General features: G+C 41.3%; 2 protein-coding genes across 2 annotated transcripts; one reads left to right on the plus strand and one right to left on the minus strand.

Annotated features, from left to right (window-relative positions):
- Positions 1 to 321: 321 nt before the first annotated feature.
- peds1 (plasmanylethanolamine desaturase 1) lies at positions 322 to 8120 on the minus strand. Its single transcript, XM_063463329.1, has 6 exons — positions 7916 to 8120; positions 5023 to 5142; positions 4837 to 4928; positions 4614 to 4758; positions 4263 to 4475; positions 322 to 3042 (listed from the first exon to the last, which is right to left on the minus strand). The coding sequence occupies exons 1-6, from the start codon at positions 8049 to 8051 to the stop codon at positions 2921 to 2923; spliced, it is 828 nt and encodes a 275-aa protein (XP_063319399.1). The 5' UTR covers positions 8052 to 8120; the 3' UTR covers positions 322 to 2920.
- Positions 8121 to 13495: 5375 nt separating this feature from the next.
- On the plus strand, positions 13496 to 15038 carry cebpb (CCAAT enhancer binding protein beta). Its single transcript, XM_063464132.1, has one exon. It carries the CDS (start codon positions 13675 to 13677, stop codon positions 14554 to 14556), a length of 882 nt encoding a protein of 293 aa, XP_063320202.1. The 5' UTR covers positions 13496 to 13674; the 3' UTR covers positions 14557 to 15038.
- Positions 15039 to 16877: the final 1839 nt, after the last annotated feature.

Genomic DNA, 16877 nt, shown 5'->3' on the forward strand with positions numbered 1-16877 from the left:
CCAAATGAATTACGGCGTGTCATATCTATCATTTCCACCCTCTATCCTTATTTTTTTCTATTATGCTGATTTATAAAAGCACAAAGCATCCTTTAAACTGCCATTACCTTTATAAGATCACAAAAAGCAACTTGCTGAAGCACTGAAACATCCAGCAAAGCCAGCGCCAAGATTCCCACTTAGAAAGTTGTCTGCAAAGGCTCTAACGCGTTCACTCACCGCAGTGTAACAGTGCACAAACATTTTGCCTAATACTGACCAAGAAGAACTACAGGAGTAGAACTCAAGCGGGCCTTAAACTTTAATGCAGTCACACGTAACACCATCCATCTACCAGCAAAATGACACTACCAAGCGCACACAAAACTGCTTCTCACAATACTCTACAAGCACGATGCAGTCTGCAGTGTACTCCTGCTGCTGATCTATGGTAAATAATCCTATATAATCAAGTATGAAGGATTCTAAAAGTGGAATATCACGTAACATAAAGCAGAACTTTGGCTGCAAACTTAACTGTAATGATCATTAATCTGTCTACTTTAAGCTTAACAAGTAAGCCTTTAACCTAGTAAACCTAAGAAGGTTACCTTCTCCCATTTCCGCCTGAAAAACTTTGCCAGGATTTCCTTGGAATGAAGATAACACTTTGGTGGTTCAGACCTGGGACCATTTGGTCAAAGTTTGGGGTCATTTCTTAAAAGCAGTACAATTAGTTTCCTCTGGAGCGAGCGAAATCCTCCCCATTCATGACTGCTTTTACACAAACTCAAAGGAAAGCTGGTGACCCAGTGCATTGCTTGCACAAGCCGACATGCTATATGCATGCATGCATTCTTTCGTCTGTGTGACATCTTAATTAGAAAAAAGGAAAATTGTCATGCAATTTCTTAAGTAGCTAAATTTTTAAACTCCAGTTCTTCTGACTTAGCAAATATGTGTAAACTATAGAAAAAGAAAGGCATTTGAACCTAATCAGATGAGTTAAGACATATAATTAAGGGCCTCTTATTACAATGCATAGTTAATTGCTGTACAATACATTTACAAATCAATGACTGTAACATTAAAACTTTCAACCAATTAATCTCATCTAGAGGTTTTAAAGGAAATTCCAAGATCGTCACCCTTCAGTGAAGCCCTTGAAACAATCACCGAGCCTGCTTGTCACAGTTACCAAGAAGGTACACGGTGGCAACGTTGGTCAGCGGGAATGTTATGCTCTGAACCTGACAGTCTCCTTCCACGATACAAGCAATAGCGAGAAGCACGGAGTGAAAACAGCATCACACAAAGCTGACACGTAACATTGGAGTGTCTGCGTCTCACTATGCGAGATACAAACCCCAGAATGACAGAACAATGCAACATCACAACAAAAAGAGCTGCAGCTGAACCAAAAACAAACAGAAGTACTGCATATGCGGCGTGTAAGGCAGCTTGACAAAAAACTGCATGTGCCTCTTTCCTGCAAACTGGTTCGTCGGCGTGGAGGGCACATGATCATCTGATTTTAGGGCCAGACTAACCCAGCAGATACAACAACCGAATTTATTTCTATTTGCCCCAAATTTATAATGACCTAACATCAGTGATGACTGCAGTTTTGTAAATTTTTACAAGCCTTTCAAATCAAATGGTTTTGCTTGAAAATGACTTTTTCAATGGTTGGATCACATGCAAAGATCCACAAATGAAACTGAAAATACCACTATGATCCGACAGGAGCAGTTAGCGTTTTCTTTTGATTTTTTTAGGGGAGGGTATCTTTTCCTTTAGCATCTCGTGGTAACATCTCCTCTTTGTTAGGAAAGTATAAAAGATGGACGCAGCTCCTAGGACATGAAGCCAACATGGAAGTGCTTTAAATATACGTTCTTTTTAATGGCCTCCAAGAAATGCTTTTATGGATCTGATCCACTCATTTCAGGTTATATTAGATAAAATATTAAATACATTTTGCTCATTCTAAGTTTCAGAAAGGATAATTACCCATTAGCTGACCATTTGTGATTGACAAGACGTCAACCAACAAGTGTGCAGTTCACTGACCTCTGGGTGACCTCACTGTGGCTACATCCATCTTCTACACTGTCTATGTTCCTCGGTATTTTTGGAGTCATTTTTGGGGGGTTGACACACCCCAGATTAAACAATTAAATATGGCTGTGTTTTAGAAACAGTTTATATTAATCATCCTTGAACGCATCTTTACCTCGCTTTTAAAGAGTGTCAAAAGTGGGCTGAGCTGAACCCAAATGTGCAAGTATACAATAAATGTACAGTAATATTTATCAATTTGATCTTTAGATATCAAAATTGGTAAAGCTTCCAAAAGTCCTACATCACTCCAGCCTGACTACGCACCGTGACCTAAATAAAATTCAAGCCTAAAATCACTTGCACATCAAGTAGATCCTTGATAAAGTGGAGATGCAGAGACAGATCCACAGAAAATAAAGCTGAGCTAAATATAATGTGATTCATCATCACTTCAAATTAACAGCTCTGGCTCTGGAGAAGCAAAGAGTTTTCAACCTTTCAAGTATTTTTTTTGTTGAGTTTGATTTTTTTTATGTGGAGAAAATATTTGATTTCCTTAGAAAGTGATTTCAAATGTATATGATCGCTCTTCCTTAGCAAAACCCCTAAAAAGTGATGAGCTGTGTTAAATATATAAAGTTTCAAGGATATATTGCATTTTTTTTAAATATTATCTGTGTGAGAGTGATGAAAAATTCCACCAACAAAGCCCTCCTTTTGAAAAAGAGAAAAACAATGTGCAATAGTTAAAGCTATGGCATCAGAAAGTGTTAGATTGTAAGTCCATAGGAAGAAAAACTAAGTGTGGGAAAAAAAGGGATGAGAAGCCTGGACGGACCCAGTGTTGTCTGAGGTAGGGTGCAGTTAGCCCGCTGTGTTACTTGACTTTCTGAGCCCATTTCAGATCGTCCGACCTCGGCTTCTCTCCTGTCACACCCTGGATGAGCTCCTCCAAATATCTCCAGAAACCCAGCTTCTCCAAAGGGTAGTTCAGCCAACCTGGAGAATTAAAAAACAAACGTTAACTCTCAAATCATCTTTAATTACATCCTTTATTCTGTCTGTCTTTCTTAAATCAGACCCTGCCCAGTGTGACTCTGCATAACACTGAGTGAAGCACTCTTAATGAAGATGTCGGGTGTAAATACAGCAGCAAGCAACAGATCAAAACCCATCTTTCGACAGAAATAAACACACAATGGAAAACTATAAAACCTGCCCTAACCTTCTTTCTTTGAAACATATTCTTATTTTTTTTTTAACTCTGATAAGCTCTGGAAATCTGTAATAATATAACCCTTTCCACTAACTGACCACATCCGATATTTCTACTACTGAGAATCCCTCAGCTACTCTGTGACTTTGCTTTTGCGATCAACCGGCAATGTCTCCGGGCTGCACGTGCAGCCGGATATCGTATACCTGCATCAAAACTTCCTGTTAATGACCGGGCTCTGGCTAACCAGTGGTTTCTAAATTGAATTTAGGTCAATAAGTTCCTTTTTTGCTCTCCACTCAGACAGTTTATAAACATGTTACTAAAGCTTGCTCAGACTACAGGCGGGCTGCAATCAGACAGAAGAAAAAAGCCTCTCTTTTGCCCACAGGTTCCGAAGATACCTTAAATCAGGCATTACAGCAAGGTGAAATAATCACTCACTTTTAAGACCCAAGTGTGGAACAAAAAAAGATTATTAACTTAATTATTAACCCAGCCTGTTTAAATACAGAACTTTAGTACAATTTTTAGATAATTACACACTTAGTATGAGCCTAAATACAGTGTACTGATCTTATTTTGAGCAGTTGGCAGATAAATGTACATGTATTTGCACACAATCTAACTGCGCAAGGAGCAGTTTTCATGACAAACACATTGCCAGTAAGTCAGCACAGGTGCAGCTTCATTGTTGGGAGGTTTTATAAAGCACTACAACCTAAAGTCAGTCATGCAAGCCTGGACATGAAGCACCCTCTTTGCAACCGTTTTCACCCTGCAACAGCCAGCAACCTTTACCAACTGGTCAGGGAATACACGTTTCCTTAGCGCACAGCGGTTGCCAAAGGGTCAACAACCAGTCTCTGGGCCTGTATGACTAAGCCCTAATGTAGCAAATCTTCCATGTGAACATGCAAACATAGTAGAAGTGGGTAGACAGAGTTTGGTTGGGTAGTGTGAGAAAAGGTCTGGGTAATCCTGATGAAATAATACTACAAACCCGTAGTGATGCAGAAGTAGGTCTCGTGAGGAGAGACATGATGGATGCGGTGGTGCTTGCGGGGAAGGATGATGTGGCAGTCCTGCAGGAACACGACCCAACGAGGCAGCCCGAAGTATGTGTGAGACCACTTGTGAATCTGGTTGGTAAGAGTCACAAAGATGGCCAGTGCATACAGGTAGCAGTACAGGGGGTAGATATGGTAAATCTCCGCTGCAGGTAAAAGAAGACAAACATGGTAGTTTGTTTGCTGTTGCCTTCCTGCCCTTTTCTTAAAGAAACTGTTTTATTTTTTTATCAGATTAGAGTATTTTCACGGTGGAGATAATGCTTTGTTGATACGAAACTCACCAGGTGAGAGGGTGAGAAAGTTATAGGCCATGTTTGCTAGAGGGACTATGGTCAGCATGCAGTTGTCACCGTTGGTCTCAATGAAGTCGTGACGGGTGATGGCTGTGGGGTCGATGTGGTGCTCTCTGAATGGACGTATAAAGGCCTGCATATATGTGGCAAATTAAGGAAAATGCTCCCTTTGAAAAATGACTATTTGGAGGTAAATGATGGGAAATCATACCTTTCCAAAGATGGGTAGATCTACCGATCCCCACGTATCAGCCCCCCAGTGAACAAATCCTGATGCAAAGTCTGCAGTGAGGATACCTGCCACTGAAAAGAAGAAAAAAAAGAGAAGCTTGATAAAAGAGACAGCAAATAATAACACATAAGAAGACTACATCATTTTTTAAATGTAATACTTTACCAATGCCCAGCAGGATGGACCATATATGTCCCTGATGGAAATTGGCAAGGAGGTAAATGAGGTTGAAGGCCATGAGAGAGAAGCAGAGGATGACACTGATCCATTCTTGACATCTTTTGCCTTAAAGAACAAGAAACAGGAGCTTTTTAGTGACAAATTCTATCACTTGTGCAGCGTTTTCAGTGCAGATAATCCAATGATGTTCAAAGGTTAGCAAACGACTCTGTGTGTTTGTCTGATGTGGCAGCATTCCTCTGTTCTTTGACAATAATGAGCAGCAGGGCCTGAAATACCTGTCCACATGTTACAGCACAAAGACTGTCATTTAGTGACCTAGAAACAAAACAGCAAAAAAGCAGCAAACACAGTGTGAAACCAAAAGACTAGATCTTAGTAAAAGGCGTGGGTGAATATGACTTATTCCTTTTAAAAAAACTCAGTAGTTTAGTGCTTATCCCACAGATTTTAATATTTGTCAAAGGGGAAATTTTGAGCATGCACTAACTCATTTTGAACCAACTCACATTTTTGGAGCATTTCGATTTATTCATTAAAAAATATAATACTAGTTTGTTGCATTAACCCTCATTAACGTGTGACCTCATTGTTACTGGCTGTTTTATATTTACATCAGCTTACGCTCCAGTAAATCTGTCCCGAACAAATGTATGTTCCATTAAACTGTGGTGCTTATTTTTTTCTGTCATGCCCCACTTGTGAAACCATAACGATTTTACCAAAACATTAAAAACAATTAGAATGATCTGTGATAATTTAGCCCACAAAACATTTGATAAATTCATCTTTCAGCAGATCTTGTCTGCAGTGGCCCTATCATCCACCAGTCAAATGCACACCCGAGAGACACTATAAGCATGAGATTTAATGCACACAACAAATGATGAATAGAAATCCACTGGAGAATTCTGCAACACTAAAGATGGTGGTTATCCCACCCCCTCTGCCACCAAAGAGTCACTCAACAGCCGAAGCAGGAAACATGAGCCAGCTGTGTTATTGACCAGACACACAGCTGAACATGGCGGCTTATCTACCCGCTCCATCGTAGTCTGTGGTTTTATCATTTTCCTTGCCTAACGTGAATTTGCATTGCTTTTGGTCAGAAATGTTAGTCAGTGATATTGGTGCTCTGTGCTGAGCTGTTAAGAAAGCCCTAACGCTGAGAAACATTCATCAGCTTTGTTCTGCTTAAGTCAAAATTTTGTGGCTCCAGACATGCACTGGGTATTCCAGAACATCATTATGTTTCCAGTAACATATCCCATTCCTGCCAGGTCCCCAAGGCGTTCCCAATACAGATGACATAGTGAATTCTGGTTCTATCCCGGGGTCTCTTCCCAGAGGAACGTACCTGGAAAACCTCCAAGGGAAGGCACCTAGGAAACGATGCCTGACCCACCTCAGCTGGCTCTTTCAGGGGAGCAGCTGCTCTGCTCTCAACTCCCTTCACATGTCTCCTCACCCTCTCTCTAAGGCCTGATTTAGATTTTTGCCTAACCGACATTACCTATGTTAAGTGTTTGCCAGCATTTGTGTTGGTGCATTATGTGTTAATAATGTATCGGGGTGTTTCATATGCAGTGCCAGTTGCCAGTCTCATCATTTTATTTGTATCTGGCCAGATACAAATAAAATGATGAGACGTTCTTCCCTCCTGCGGACGTCAGCCTTTGTTTTGGTCAGTTTCATCAAATCTCCTTCCAGGAATTTGCTGACATTTGTGAGTCCGAATACTGATACTATGATTATTATTCCTCATATTCTCTCAATGAAGGTCCAAAACCTGCCATGAAAAAGTATCCGAAAACAAACAGAAGCAATCAACAGCACCCAATAACCCAATAAACACGCATTAGCCTCTACTTTTGGGGCATTTTTTTAAGATTCTACACAGGTTTTTTTTTTTTTTTTTTTTTGTCCATGTGAACATCTATCCCTGATGTTTGAAAACGTCAAATGAAATCAAGATCTAGATAAACTAAATCATACAGTAACGAGGTTTTTAATATGCAGGAGAAACCATGCTACCTGCTGTGACTTAACTGTGTAGAAATGTAATGCGCGTGTAATGACAGTAGACTCAAAAAAATGTGGAAAAGCAGAATATTTTTGAAGTTGCACATTTTTCTTAAGGCATTACAAATATCTTTTCTTGAGTGGCAAATGTCTAATGGACTGGGATAAAGGATGTCTTTCTCTCTGGCCCAGATGACCACTATCACAGGACTTCCTGGGTGTTTTTAATGCAGTGTTTCCAGTTTGGCCCACTTAAGATCAAACGGGGGCTGCATGTGGCCCAGGAACTAAATTAAGTTTCTAATCAGTCACATGCAAAGCCTAGTTTCAGTTGCCATTGTGAAAATGCATTTTTATGATGGGCGTGAAACACCACTGAGTGTTTTAACAGGGTGACCGATGGAGCTCTCCAAACAATTCAGAGCATGAGTTTTTGGTTGTGTTTGCAGCCCGCGTGTGCTGACTTGGCAACCAACAACAGCACAGATAAGAAAGGTCACAGCAGCTCCGTGACCAGACGAGGTTTCTCAGCCTAAAGCAGAGGCAGTGGATTCTTCTATAACCTCTCTCCCTGATGCTCGAAATGTCAAAGCAGCACAGCCACTCGAAAACAAATTCAGCCACTCTGACATAATTTCCTCTTGTGTCACGACAGCACCGTGGCTGTAATACACCCATACTGCCGACGACTGCTCGGTTTCATTTAAGTGGAGCAGTTAAATACAGTCTGCTGCTTTTCGTTTAGTAGTTTTAGCAGTTTGTTTCTTGGTGACTGAATAAAGACCGTCGTTATGTCACACCGCCACTCGGTGAACAAGCCCATTAGACGGAGCTGCAGCGGAGAGGATCGACTCACCTGGCGAGTACAAATTAGCCAGTTCTCGGGCACCGGCGTGTTGTGGACCCCATCTGGCCGCTCCCCGGCCCGGTCCCTGTGGCTCAAGGCTCTGTGTTTCCCCTCCACACTCGTTCTCGTTAACCATACTCGCCATTTCTTTCCGCTATGGGCCCGGCCCCTTCAATCTCTCTACTCACCACCAGGAACCAACAGAATCACCAACTTCTCAGCCCACAGACAGCGTAACGTTTTCAGCCAATGAGGTGCAAACCGTTGAACGCAGCTACCAATCAACAGCCAGTTGGCTGCTTGGTTACTTCACAGGCAGCCAAGTGACCAATAGGGAAGGGGGCTGCGAGGGGCGCGATCGAATTTCCTGACCCCACCCGTGCTGTCTAGAACCCGCTCTGCTCGTGCCCGCGATAGTCCAGAATGAGCAGGAAACACTAATGCAAATTTAGTGCAGTAAACAGTAACCTTCACTAGGGTCAATAATGTTTTAAGGCGCTGACACAATTTACAGCTATTCCTTAAAAATAATCTTACATTTCTTTCTACTTTGGGTAGGTCACCGCACTATGTGCCACTTTACGGTACGGTATATGACATTTTCATTTCAGGTATGAAGCTTGCAGCCATGGAGACCACAAGAAAAAAGTACTTATTTGTTTTATTTTGTTTTACACACGCTTAGGTTTCTGTGGTAATATAAATACGCTTCTAAATCAAATATTCATTACTAGTAGAGGCTTATTAATGGGTATCGTCAAGGGAGTCTATCCTGTCGTAAATCCTTAACTAACCAATCAGCAACATTGGCAGAATGCTAGAATTTTATCTGCAAATTATGCTCTCCTGTAAGAAAAAAAATGAACTTTTATTTCAGCGCGAACGCACTATCGATACCGTTTAGTGAAAACTGAAATTATATGTGGCATTTTCTGTCTTAGGAGTATTTGTAAATGCATTTACTTCCAGTCACTTGTTCCCTCAACACCATCTTGAGCGCCCTCTCCTGGTGTTCTATGTGAGTTGCAGCCAATATCTGTGCAATGGAATTAACGGGAAGCGGAGTTTTTAGACAACTTTCGTTATGAACAACCACACAGTCAAATAAGGCACTAAGAATATTTATGTACACAACCAGTGTACAAAAAAAGAAACTAGACACTCAAACAGTGCATTAAACTTAAAATAACCAGCCATGTTTATGCATGGTTTAAATTAAAAATTGAATGCAAGTATTTGTGAATAAAAGACATCCCTAATAATACCACAATCCAGATAATGGAATCCAATTTAGGATTGATTGATAATAATTTCAAATTTAATTAAAATCATTGTTAAATGTGGGCATTGAAGCAGCCTGGACTGCAGCCAGCTTCACACGTTGTTCTAGAAATTAAATTAATAAAAATAGAATCATGAGGTCCACACTTTCAATATCTTTTTTAAACCAGAGTTCACATCCAAATAAAATTTCAGCTTTATGTATTCATTAGTTGGGTAAATCTCATTTAGGAGAGGAAGTGAAACATATTTCTCTGTAACACCTGAACTTCCTCAGAATATAATTCCTTTTTGCTGGGTTATGATACATTTTGTCTAATAAAATATTTCTGATAACTTTGTTTGTGCACCTGCTATCACAAAAGTCAATTATTGTCAGTCTGGGAGAAGTCCTAGAGTACACAGTGTCTTCTTTAATCATTGATCTCAGAGGGACCCAGATGGCTCTTGTCAATGTTTTATAACTCTTAGCAGTGCATCCTAACTTGAATTTTTCTCAGTACACCTCAGGCTGTAATAGATTACCGTTCTGATCCATAAAATGAGCTACATCCGTACACAGATATCGTACCAAGTCTAATGCATCTGGTGTTCCACATAGGTGTGTTGTGTGGACAAAAAGTATGGCTATAGATTCATTTCCAGTAGAGAATGACCTGCTGATAGAAATCTGGGAGTTTAACTGATAAAGAGCTGCAAACAAAGTCTGTTTGAGCCCTTTTTCCAAAAATCACACTGGGAATAACGATCAAAAGTAGTGTCTGTTCAGAATGAAGGCTCTAAACCATCTCAGTTTGAAGTACTATTTGTATTATAAAAAACAATGGCATTAGCCCAAACATCTTTATAATTTTTAACCATATCACTTACTAATGTTACATTTATGCCTCCAGTGGTGTAGTGGTTAACACGTTTGCTTAGCAAGAAAATTTGGCTGGCTCAATTAAAGCCAGACACAGTCATCCATTTTGGAGTGTGTGTCCATAAGCACATCTGTTGTAATAAATAAATAAATAAACAAGCATTAAAAACCTATGCCAAATCAAACACGTGGTGCTATGTGGCAACGGAGTAGCTGAAAGCTGCTTTTGTTGCTTTGCTATGTCCCTCTGCAGCAATCAGTTTAAAATGAATATTTTGAACTGGTTTATATTTCTTATACCAACACAAATATTCCTATTTTCAGTTCCTATCTCATCCGTATAATTCCATAACATTTCACTTCCTTTTAAATGTGTATTACATATTGACTGCAGGGGGGACTCATGCAGAGCCAGTATCTCACATTTATTTATATTCAGCTAGAGACCTGAGGCTTTGGGGAAGTGGTTGATCACATGGAAGGTAAAAGGGAGTTAATGAGTTCATTTTTCAGAAAGAGGGTTGTGTCATCTCACTTTTTTGACACATCGTGAAATTTTAAACCAAAACCTTCATGACTCAGTTGGTTTTAAAAGGTCATAAAAACTTCACACCTATATAACTTTTTATGTATCAGTTAGTGGTTTTAGATCCACAGAATAAGATAAATTCAACTGGGGTTCCTCAAGGGTCTGTCCTCGGTCCTTTATTCCTTAACCTTTACATGGTTCTGCTTGTTACTATCATAAGGAATCATAATATATCCTGCCATTCCTACACAGATGATGTACATTTGTACTCAGCATTTTCCTCTGATGATCTTACCTGCACTGATGACATTAACTGCTGGATGCCTCCAAACTTTTTAGAACAGAAACAAAACAGAAACTTTGTTGTTGATCCAAAAAGTCAGAGACAGAAAAATGTGGTCATATTTGTCATCCCTTTCTCTGAAATACAGCGTGAAAAACAGGAATTTTACCATTTTGGACAGTGTTCTCAGTTTTGATGATCATGTTGATATTCTATTATCACATCATGCACTGTAGATCTATGTGTGTTTGTTTTTTTGTCTTGTATGTTAGGCACTCTGACAAATCTGACCTTTTGTAATCTGTTTTTTCATCACATTTAAGCCTTCACTGCAACTATGTGTAATCACAGACAGCAACTTGGCAACCATTATCAACAAAAGTGTTAAGCTGCTAAATCCTTCAGGTATTCCTTTGTTGACCCCAAATCTTGAGCAAGTGCCACATCACTGCTGAAAACAGGAACAGGTGTTACAGTGATATCTGTCACCTGTGATGCTTCAGCTGTGTATGAGGTTGCCAGTATATGCTCAGGTAAGGTGTCTTAACGGTTCATTGGTTATTTAAAAAATAATGTGACACATTATAAGATTTAAAACAACATGTGACAGGTAATCCCTCTGATCCCCAAAGAGGAAAAATTAAAACCTAGAGATGGTTGTGTGGGAAATCCCAGTAGATCAGTAGTTTCTGAAATATTCAGACCAGCCACATTCAAAGTCATTTTAAAACACCTTTCTTCCACATTCTGATGCTCAGTTTGAACTTCAACAGGTCATCTCGACCATGTCTACATGCATAAATGCACTGACTGATTAGATGTGTGCGTTAACAAGCGGTTGAACAGGTGTACCTAATAAAGCGGTCAGTGAGTGTGTATTCTGCTACAAATAGGTCAGTGTATGCACAAACAGTCACTGGGAGCCAGAAGCTCATACTTCAGACAGTTCTTCTTACTCTTGATGACGTCAGTGCCAGGGGAAATCCTTATATGGTCTTCGCAGTGAGCGCAGCAACCTCACCCCTGATATTCAAATATTTACCAGGAACAGCCAATCAGAAGAAAGTTGGATTAAGTCGAGCGAGAAGGAAGCTAAACAGCTTGTTTCAGACAGTGGGCGAAGGGAGGCTTCTCTAGTAGCAGTCCAAACATGAAAATACAAAGCTGGGAATTAGTATAACAGGTTCCATTTAATCAGAAAAACAGACACAAGTGAGATTTGTACGGTAAATGCGCCCAGTTTCCGCCATGTGATTGGCGGATTAAATATTTGTCCTAGCTGTAGAAGAAGTGTACCTAATAATGTGGGGAAACGGTGATAGAAGGTTTTGAAAAAGAGGCACCCAAAGTGTTTCACAAATTAGTAACCGCTCAGCTGTGGGTGTGTGTAAGAGTCTGTCCCTTTACATAAATCTCATTTTAGTAAACTTGAAACAAGTGGATAGTTATTTTAAATGTAAAAAAAAGTTTTCACAGTGTGTTTATACTCAGAGAGAAAATGTGTATACGTTATTATTCAGTGATTTAACAGCTCCGGCCTACTTGAAATCAGATTGGATGTTGGCCAGGAACTCAAAACCTCGGTTTTGAGTCAGTTATAATGACTCTTGTCACCAGCAGGTGGCAGTAAGACTTAATCCATAACTATGTCTCTTAACTTCGCCGCTTTTATGTGCTGTTCACACTGCATCTCGGGTTTCTTACAAATCGCCCCCCAACACACGCACCCACCACTACCACCATCTCCGGTTCTCCATCAAAGGACCTTTTTTGGGAATTCTTTCCTTATCGGAATTGCATGTCTAAGAAAACAGAGAGTGCTGACTGTAAATCCAATTCAGAGGCCACTTGTGACTGGTAACACTGGGATGTTGGGCTTTATTCTTGATTGTATGTTCTGGGAGAATTGTCATCTTTGCACAGTGAGCCTGGGTTCAGCCGTGGACCCACTGGACTGTCATAGGTAGACATAAACCAGATTCACTAAATTTCTCATTACACCTACCTTGACCCTGATACAGTTCTGGAAGAGATGTATCATCTTGTAGGGGTCTACCACAGAACAGCATACTGGTTTAATCTAGTCAGCTCAAAGGAAACAGCTGTCAGGGGCTGCGCTCATGAGTATCGTTGTTATGAGACGATTACGCACGAAGTTAGAAAATGGTAAACATGCCGAGTGGAATTTTTCCATTATTGTCGAGTTGATGAGATCTGACTGTAGAGGGCGTGAAGAGACCCGATGTCAAAACACTGGTTTCAAATAATTCCTAACGTATGGTTTTGTTTCGTTATTGCGCTCTTGGTTAAGTACTCGCCGTTGTGCGTTAATATTTTCACTTTTATTTTGCTTTTTAAGTTAAGTTTCGTTTGTTTTAAAATCATACAAATGATTGCATTTCCTATCTTGACACTCCTGTTGTAGCCAAGTGCTACAATACCACCAAACAAACAGAGAAGGGGGAGAAAGAGAGAAAAAAACGCTTAAGTGCTTAAGTTCGCTTTTTATTGTGTTCAAACGCAGTTCAGTGTGCCAAAGATCCTCGAAAAACAGCACAGGTTGTCCACTTGCCTTGCACGTCACATACCTGAGCTCCGCCCCTCGCTAGAAAAAATAAAACCCCTCGAGACAGGAAGAACCTGTCAATTCCTCTCACTCCCAGAGCACAAGTTCTTCAAAGTAGTTTACTGCATGTTGTCAAGGGAGCTATAGACTCACCACATTCAGACGCATTTCACAGCTCAACCCAAAACACTCAGGGCGTCTCACCTCAGCCCTCCATGCTTCTGCAATCCGGCGGGTGTTAAGATCCATGGAAGTGGCCGGCTTCTACGAGGAGGGCAGCTTTGCTATCCACAGTAGAGACAGCGTTATCAGCCCCATCGGCGGCGGCTCTTATTGGAGGCTCGGTGACTCGATGACGGAGCTGGGCATTGAAGAGCGGGAGAGAGCGATAGACTTCAGTGTTTACCTGGACTCAGCTTTGCACTACCCGCAGCTGGCGGCGCAGACGCAGCAGCAGCAGGGGGACGTTTTCTCAGATTTCTTGGCAGAGAACAAGAGAAGAGTTGCAGCTTTGCAGAACTACAAGAACTACTCGCTACTGAACGAGCTGGAGACGAGCCAGTGCGACAACCTGAGGGACCCCAGGGAGCCCTACGCGCTAGGTTACCCGGAGCTGCAGGAAACCCGCGTGGATAGCGTGCTGAGCCCTGAACTCGGGAGCCGCTACAGAGCTGCTGCTGCTGCTGTTGCCGCCGACAGAGAAGACAGTCAGGAAGACGCAAAGATGGAGAACGGCTCGTCTGCTTTTGACATGAGGTCCTACATTCATTACCAGTCCACTAGTGGCAGTCTCGGAAACATCTCCACTGCGTCCTCGACTTGTTCCAGCCCGCCCGGCACACCTGCCCCGTCAGGTAAAAGCAGGTCACCATCGCACAGCGGCAAAATGCCAAGCGGGAAGGCAAAGAAACGCCTGGACAAGGACAGTGAAGAGTACAGGATGAGGCGGGAGAGGAACAACCTCGCCGTGAGGAAGAGCAGGGACAAAGCCAAAATGCGCAACTTGGAGACTCAACACAAAGTGCTGGAACTGGCCGCTGAGAACGATCGTTTACAAAAGCGAGTGGAGCAGCTGTCCAGAGAGCTGGCCACCCTGCGCAACCTGCTCTCTGCCACCGGACAGTGTTAAAACACACACACACACATTCACACACCGGAGACTCTGCACGGATCTCCGTGCTGTTGTCTGATCATCGGTGGACTTTAGAGCCGAAAGGGAATCCACTGTGCTGAAAACGGTACGCTTCACAGGTGAAGACGGCGACCACCAGTTTACAAGGACACTTTGAATGGGACTGAAGGAGTGGGTGCATGTATTGCGCAATCATTCACGACTCTTCACATGTCACCTTAGCTTTATTCTCAGATGTGATTTTTTTTTTTCTTTTTGTGTGTGTGTATGCAGTATTTCTGTGCAGGTTTTACATACATGCGAGTGAATTTCTACATTTTTTGTGTGTATCTGGAGCAGTGGTTGTCAAGGGAAGAGTTGTGCTGCAGTGAAATGATGCAACTCTTTGTAATAGTATTGGCAATGAATGAAATAAGTCTAATTATTTAATATTGAAAGGTGAAATGCTTTAATTGTACTTGATATTTTATTGAATTAAACAGATTTATACTTTGTTTAAACAATTTCACTTGTAAATCTTCTTTTTTTGTCCCTTTGAGGCAGGTGAAGGCTCAGACAGACAGAAAGGGGCGTTTGCTTGTCTAATGCTTACACTCATCATAGACTGACTGTGTAATACCACATATTTCTCTTACAACATATTGCAGATAAGAAACTGGCTCAGCGACAAAGCATATTCCTAATCTTTTAATTGAGGCCTGCGTACTGAAATACACCCCAAAAGAAACATGGAGCAGGAATTTGACGTTTCTTCTTGGAGATGGAGGACATTAAAAAAAAAAAAGAAGAAACATTACTTTATATGTACAGTATTTGCTCATGTGGTGTATTCATGAAGCAGAAAATGGCACCCAGTGGTTTGATCAGAAGGTAAATAGAGAAAAATTGACAAATAAAATAGAAAGATGATTTTTATTCCTGAAAATTAAGAACAAAAATGCTCTTTGGGTAAATCTGAAAGCTGTAGTGCTTCTGTTTACTTAATGATTGGCAGAAAAGTTCTCATATCCTGAAATACATCCAGGCAATTTATGATGAAACGATACTGCTGAGGGCAGCAAAAAGCATAAAAAAAGACCTGGTCACACTGCACGCAGCACAGAAATGTTGGCTTTATCTTTAGCACACTGCTCTGTCAATAGTCTGCAGGGTCCACTGCCCCAGAGAGGGGTTCAAGGTTGCATGGAAATTAATCAGCAACTAACCTCCTCGCACAACCTGAGGTCACGTTTCAACAGCCAAGATCTGGCTGGCAGCGAGCGCAAACCTTATTTTAACCCTCAAGTCAGGAAAAAGTAAAAATGTAAAAGTTTTTTTTTTTTTTTAAATGGAAGTAGGTTAGCTACACCAGACACGATAAGTTGACAAATGGTCTGCAGTGGAATTTACCAAGCCCTGACAAGGCAGTTCACTGTGTGCACAATATGAAACATATCTGTCACAAGCAAGCAAATCCCAGACTGAGCAGATAAAGAAAAGGGAGCACGGTGGGATTTTAAAGGATATCTATGACGATTCAGGGTGGGGAATGTTTTTCAACTCTTTCCTCAAACAGCAAAGAAAAGTGCCTCTGTTAGGTTTTTTTCTTTTTTAAGAAGTGACACATGTACTACACTGACAGTGAAGAGAAAAACGAGGGGAAAAACTCACTTTATCTTCTCTTAATGAAGCATAAAAACTATGTGATGCTGTTTGTGTGCAGTGAGAGATGACATTTAGGATATTTCAACACACTCCATGATGAACAGTTTAGCTTTTAACTGTTGTGCAATATCCTCCCTTTCCAGCACATCACCCCACGAAGAATGCTACACCCACATTTAAATAAGACATTGTTGTACTCTATGTTCACGACAATGGCTTTAAGTGGTTGTGGTTTGGCTTTAATCCCCAAGGCCAATCAGAGAAACAAAGCAATGTTTCAGAGAAGCTCTCCATTGTTTGTCAGCAGGGCTCTTTGCTCCCGTTGCTCTCGTCCTCTCTGCAAGCGCTGGCACAGACTCTTTCAAACATTCTCAGCATACTTTCTTCGATGACCCCTTCGTTTTCTACTGGAGCCCCACTCAGTCTTTCCCTGCTTCTGGCTCACATGCTGACAGGCAAGAGGGAAATTCCCACACAGGATGACCTCTGTGCTTCAGTGTTTAGCCCGGCCCCCCATGTCCGCATTTTACCGTCAATGGGCAGTGTCTGACCGTAAACTCCTCATTGCATCACAGCTCCTCCAATTGGTCTCCTATAATCCAATACAAACACACAGGACACAATCACATTATACACACACACACACACACACACACGCACACACATACCTGTTA

Source organism: Pelmatolapia mariae, linkage group LG20 (genome assembly GCF_036321145.2).
Source record: "Pelmatolapia mariae isolate MD_Pm_ZW linkage group LG20, Pm_UMD_F_2, whole genome shotgun sequence".
Taxonomy (NCBI): Eukaryota; Metazoa; Chordata; class Actinopteri; order Cichliformes; family Cichlidae; genus Pelmatolapia; species Pelmatolapia mariae.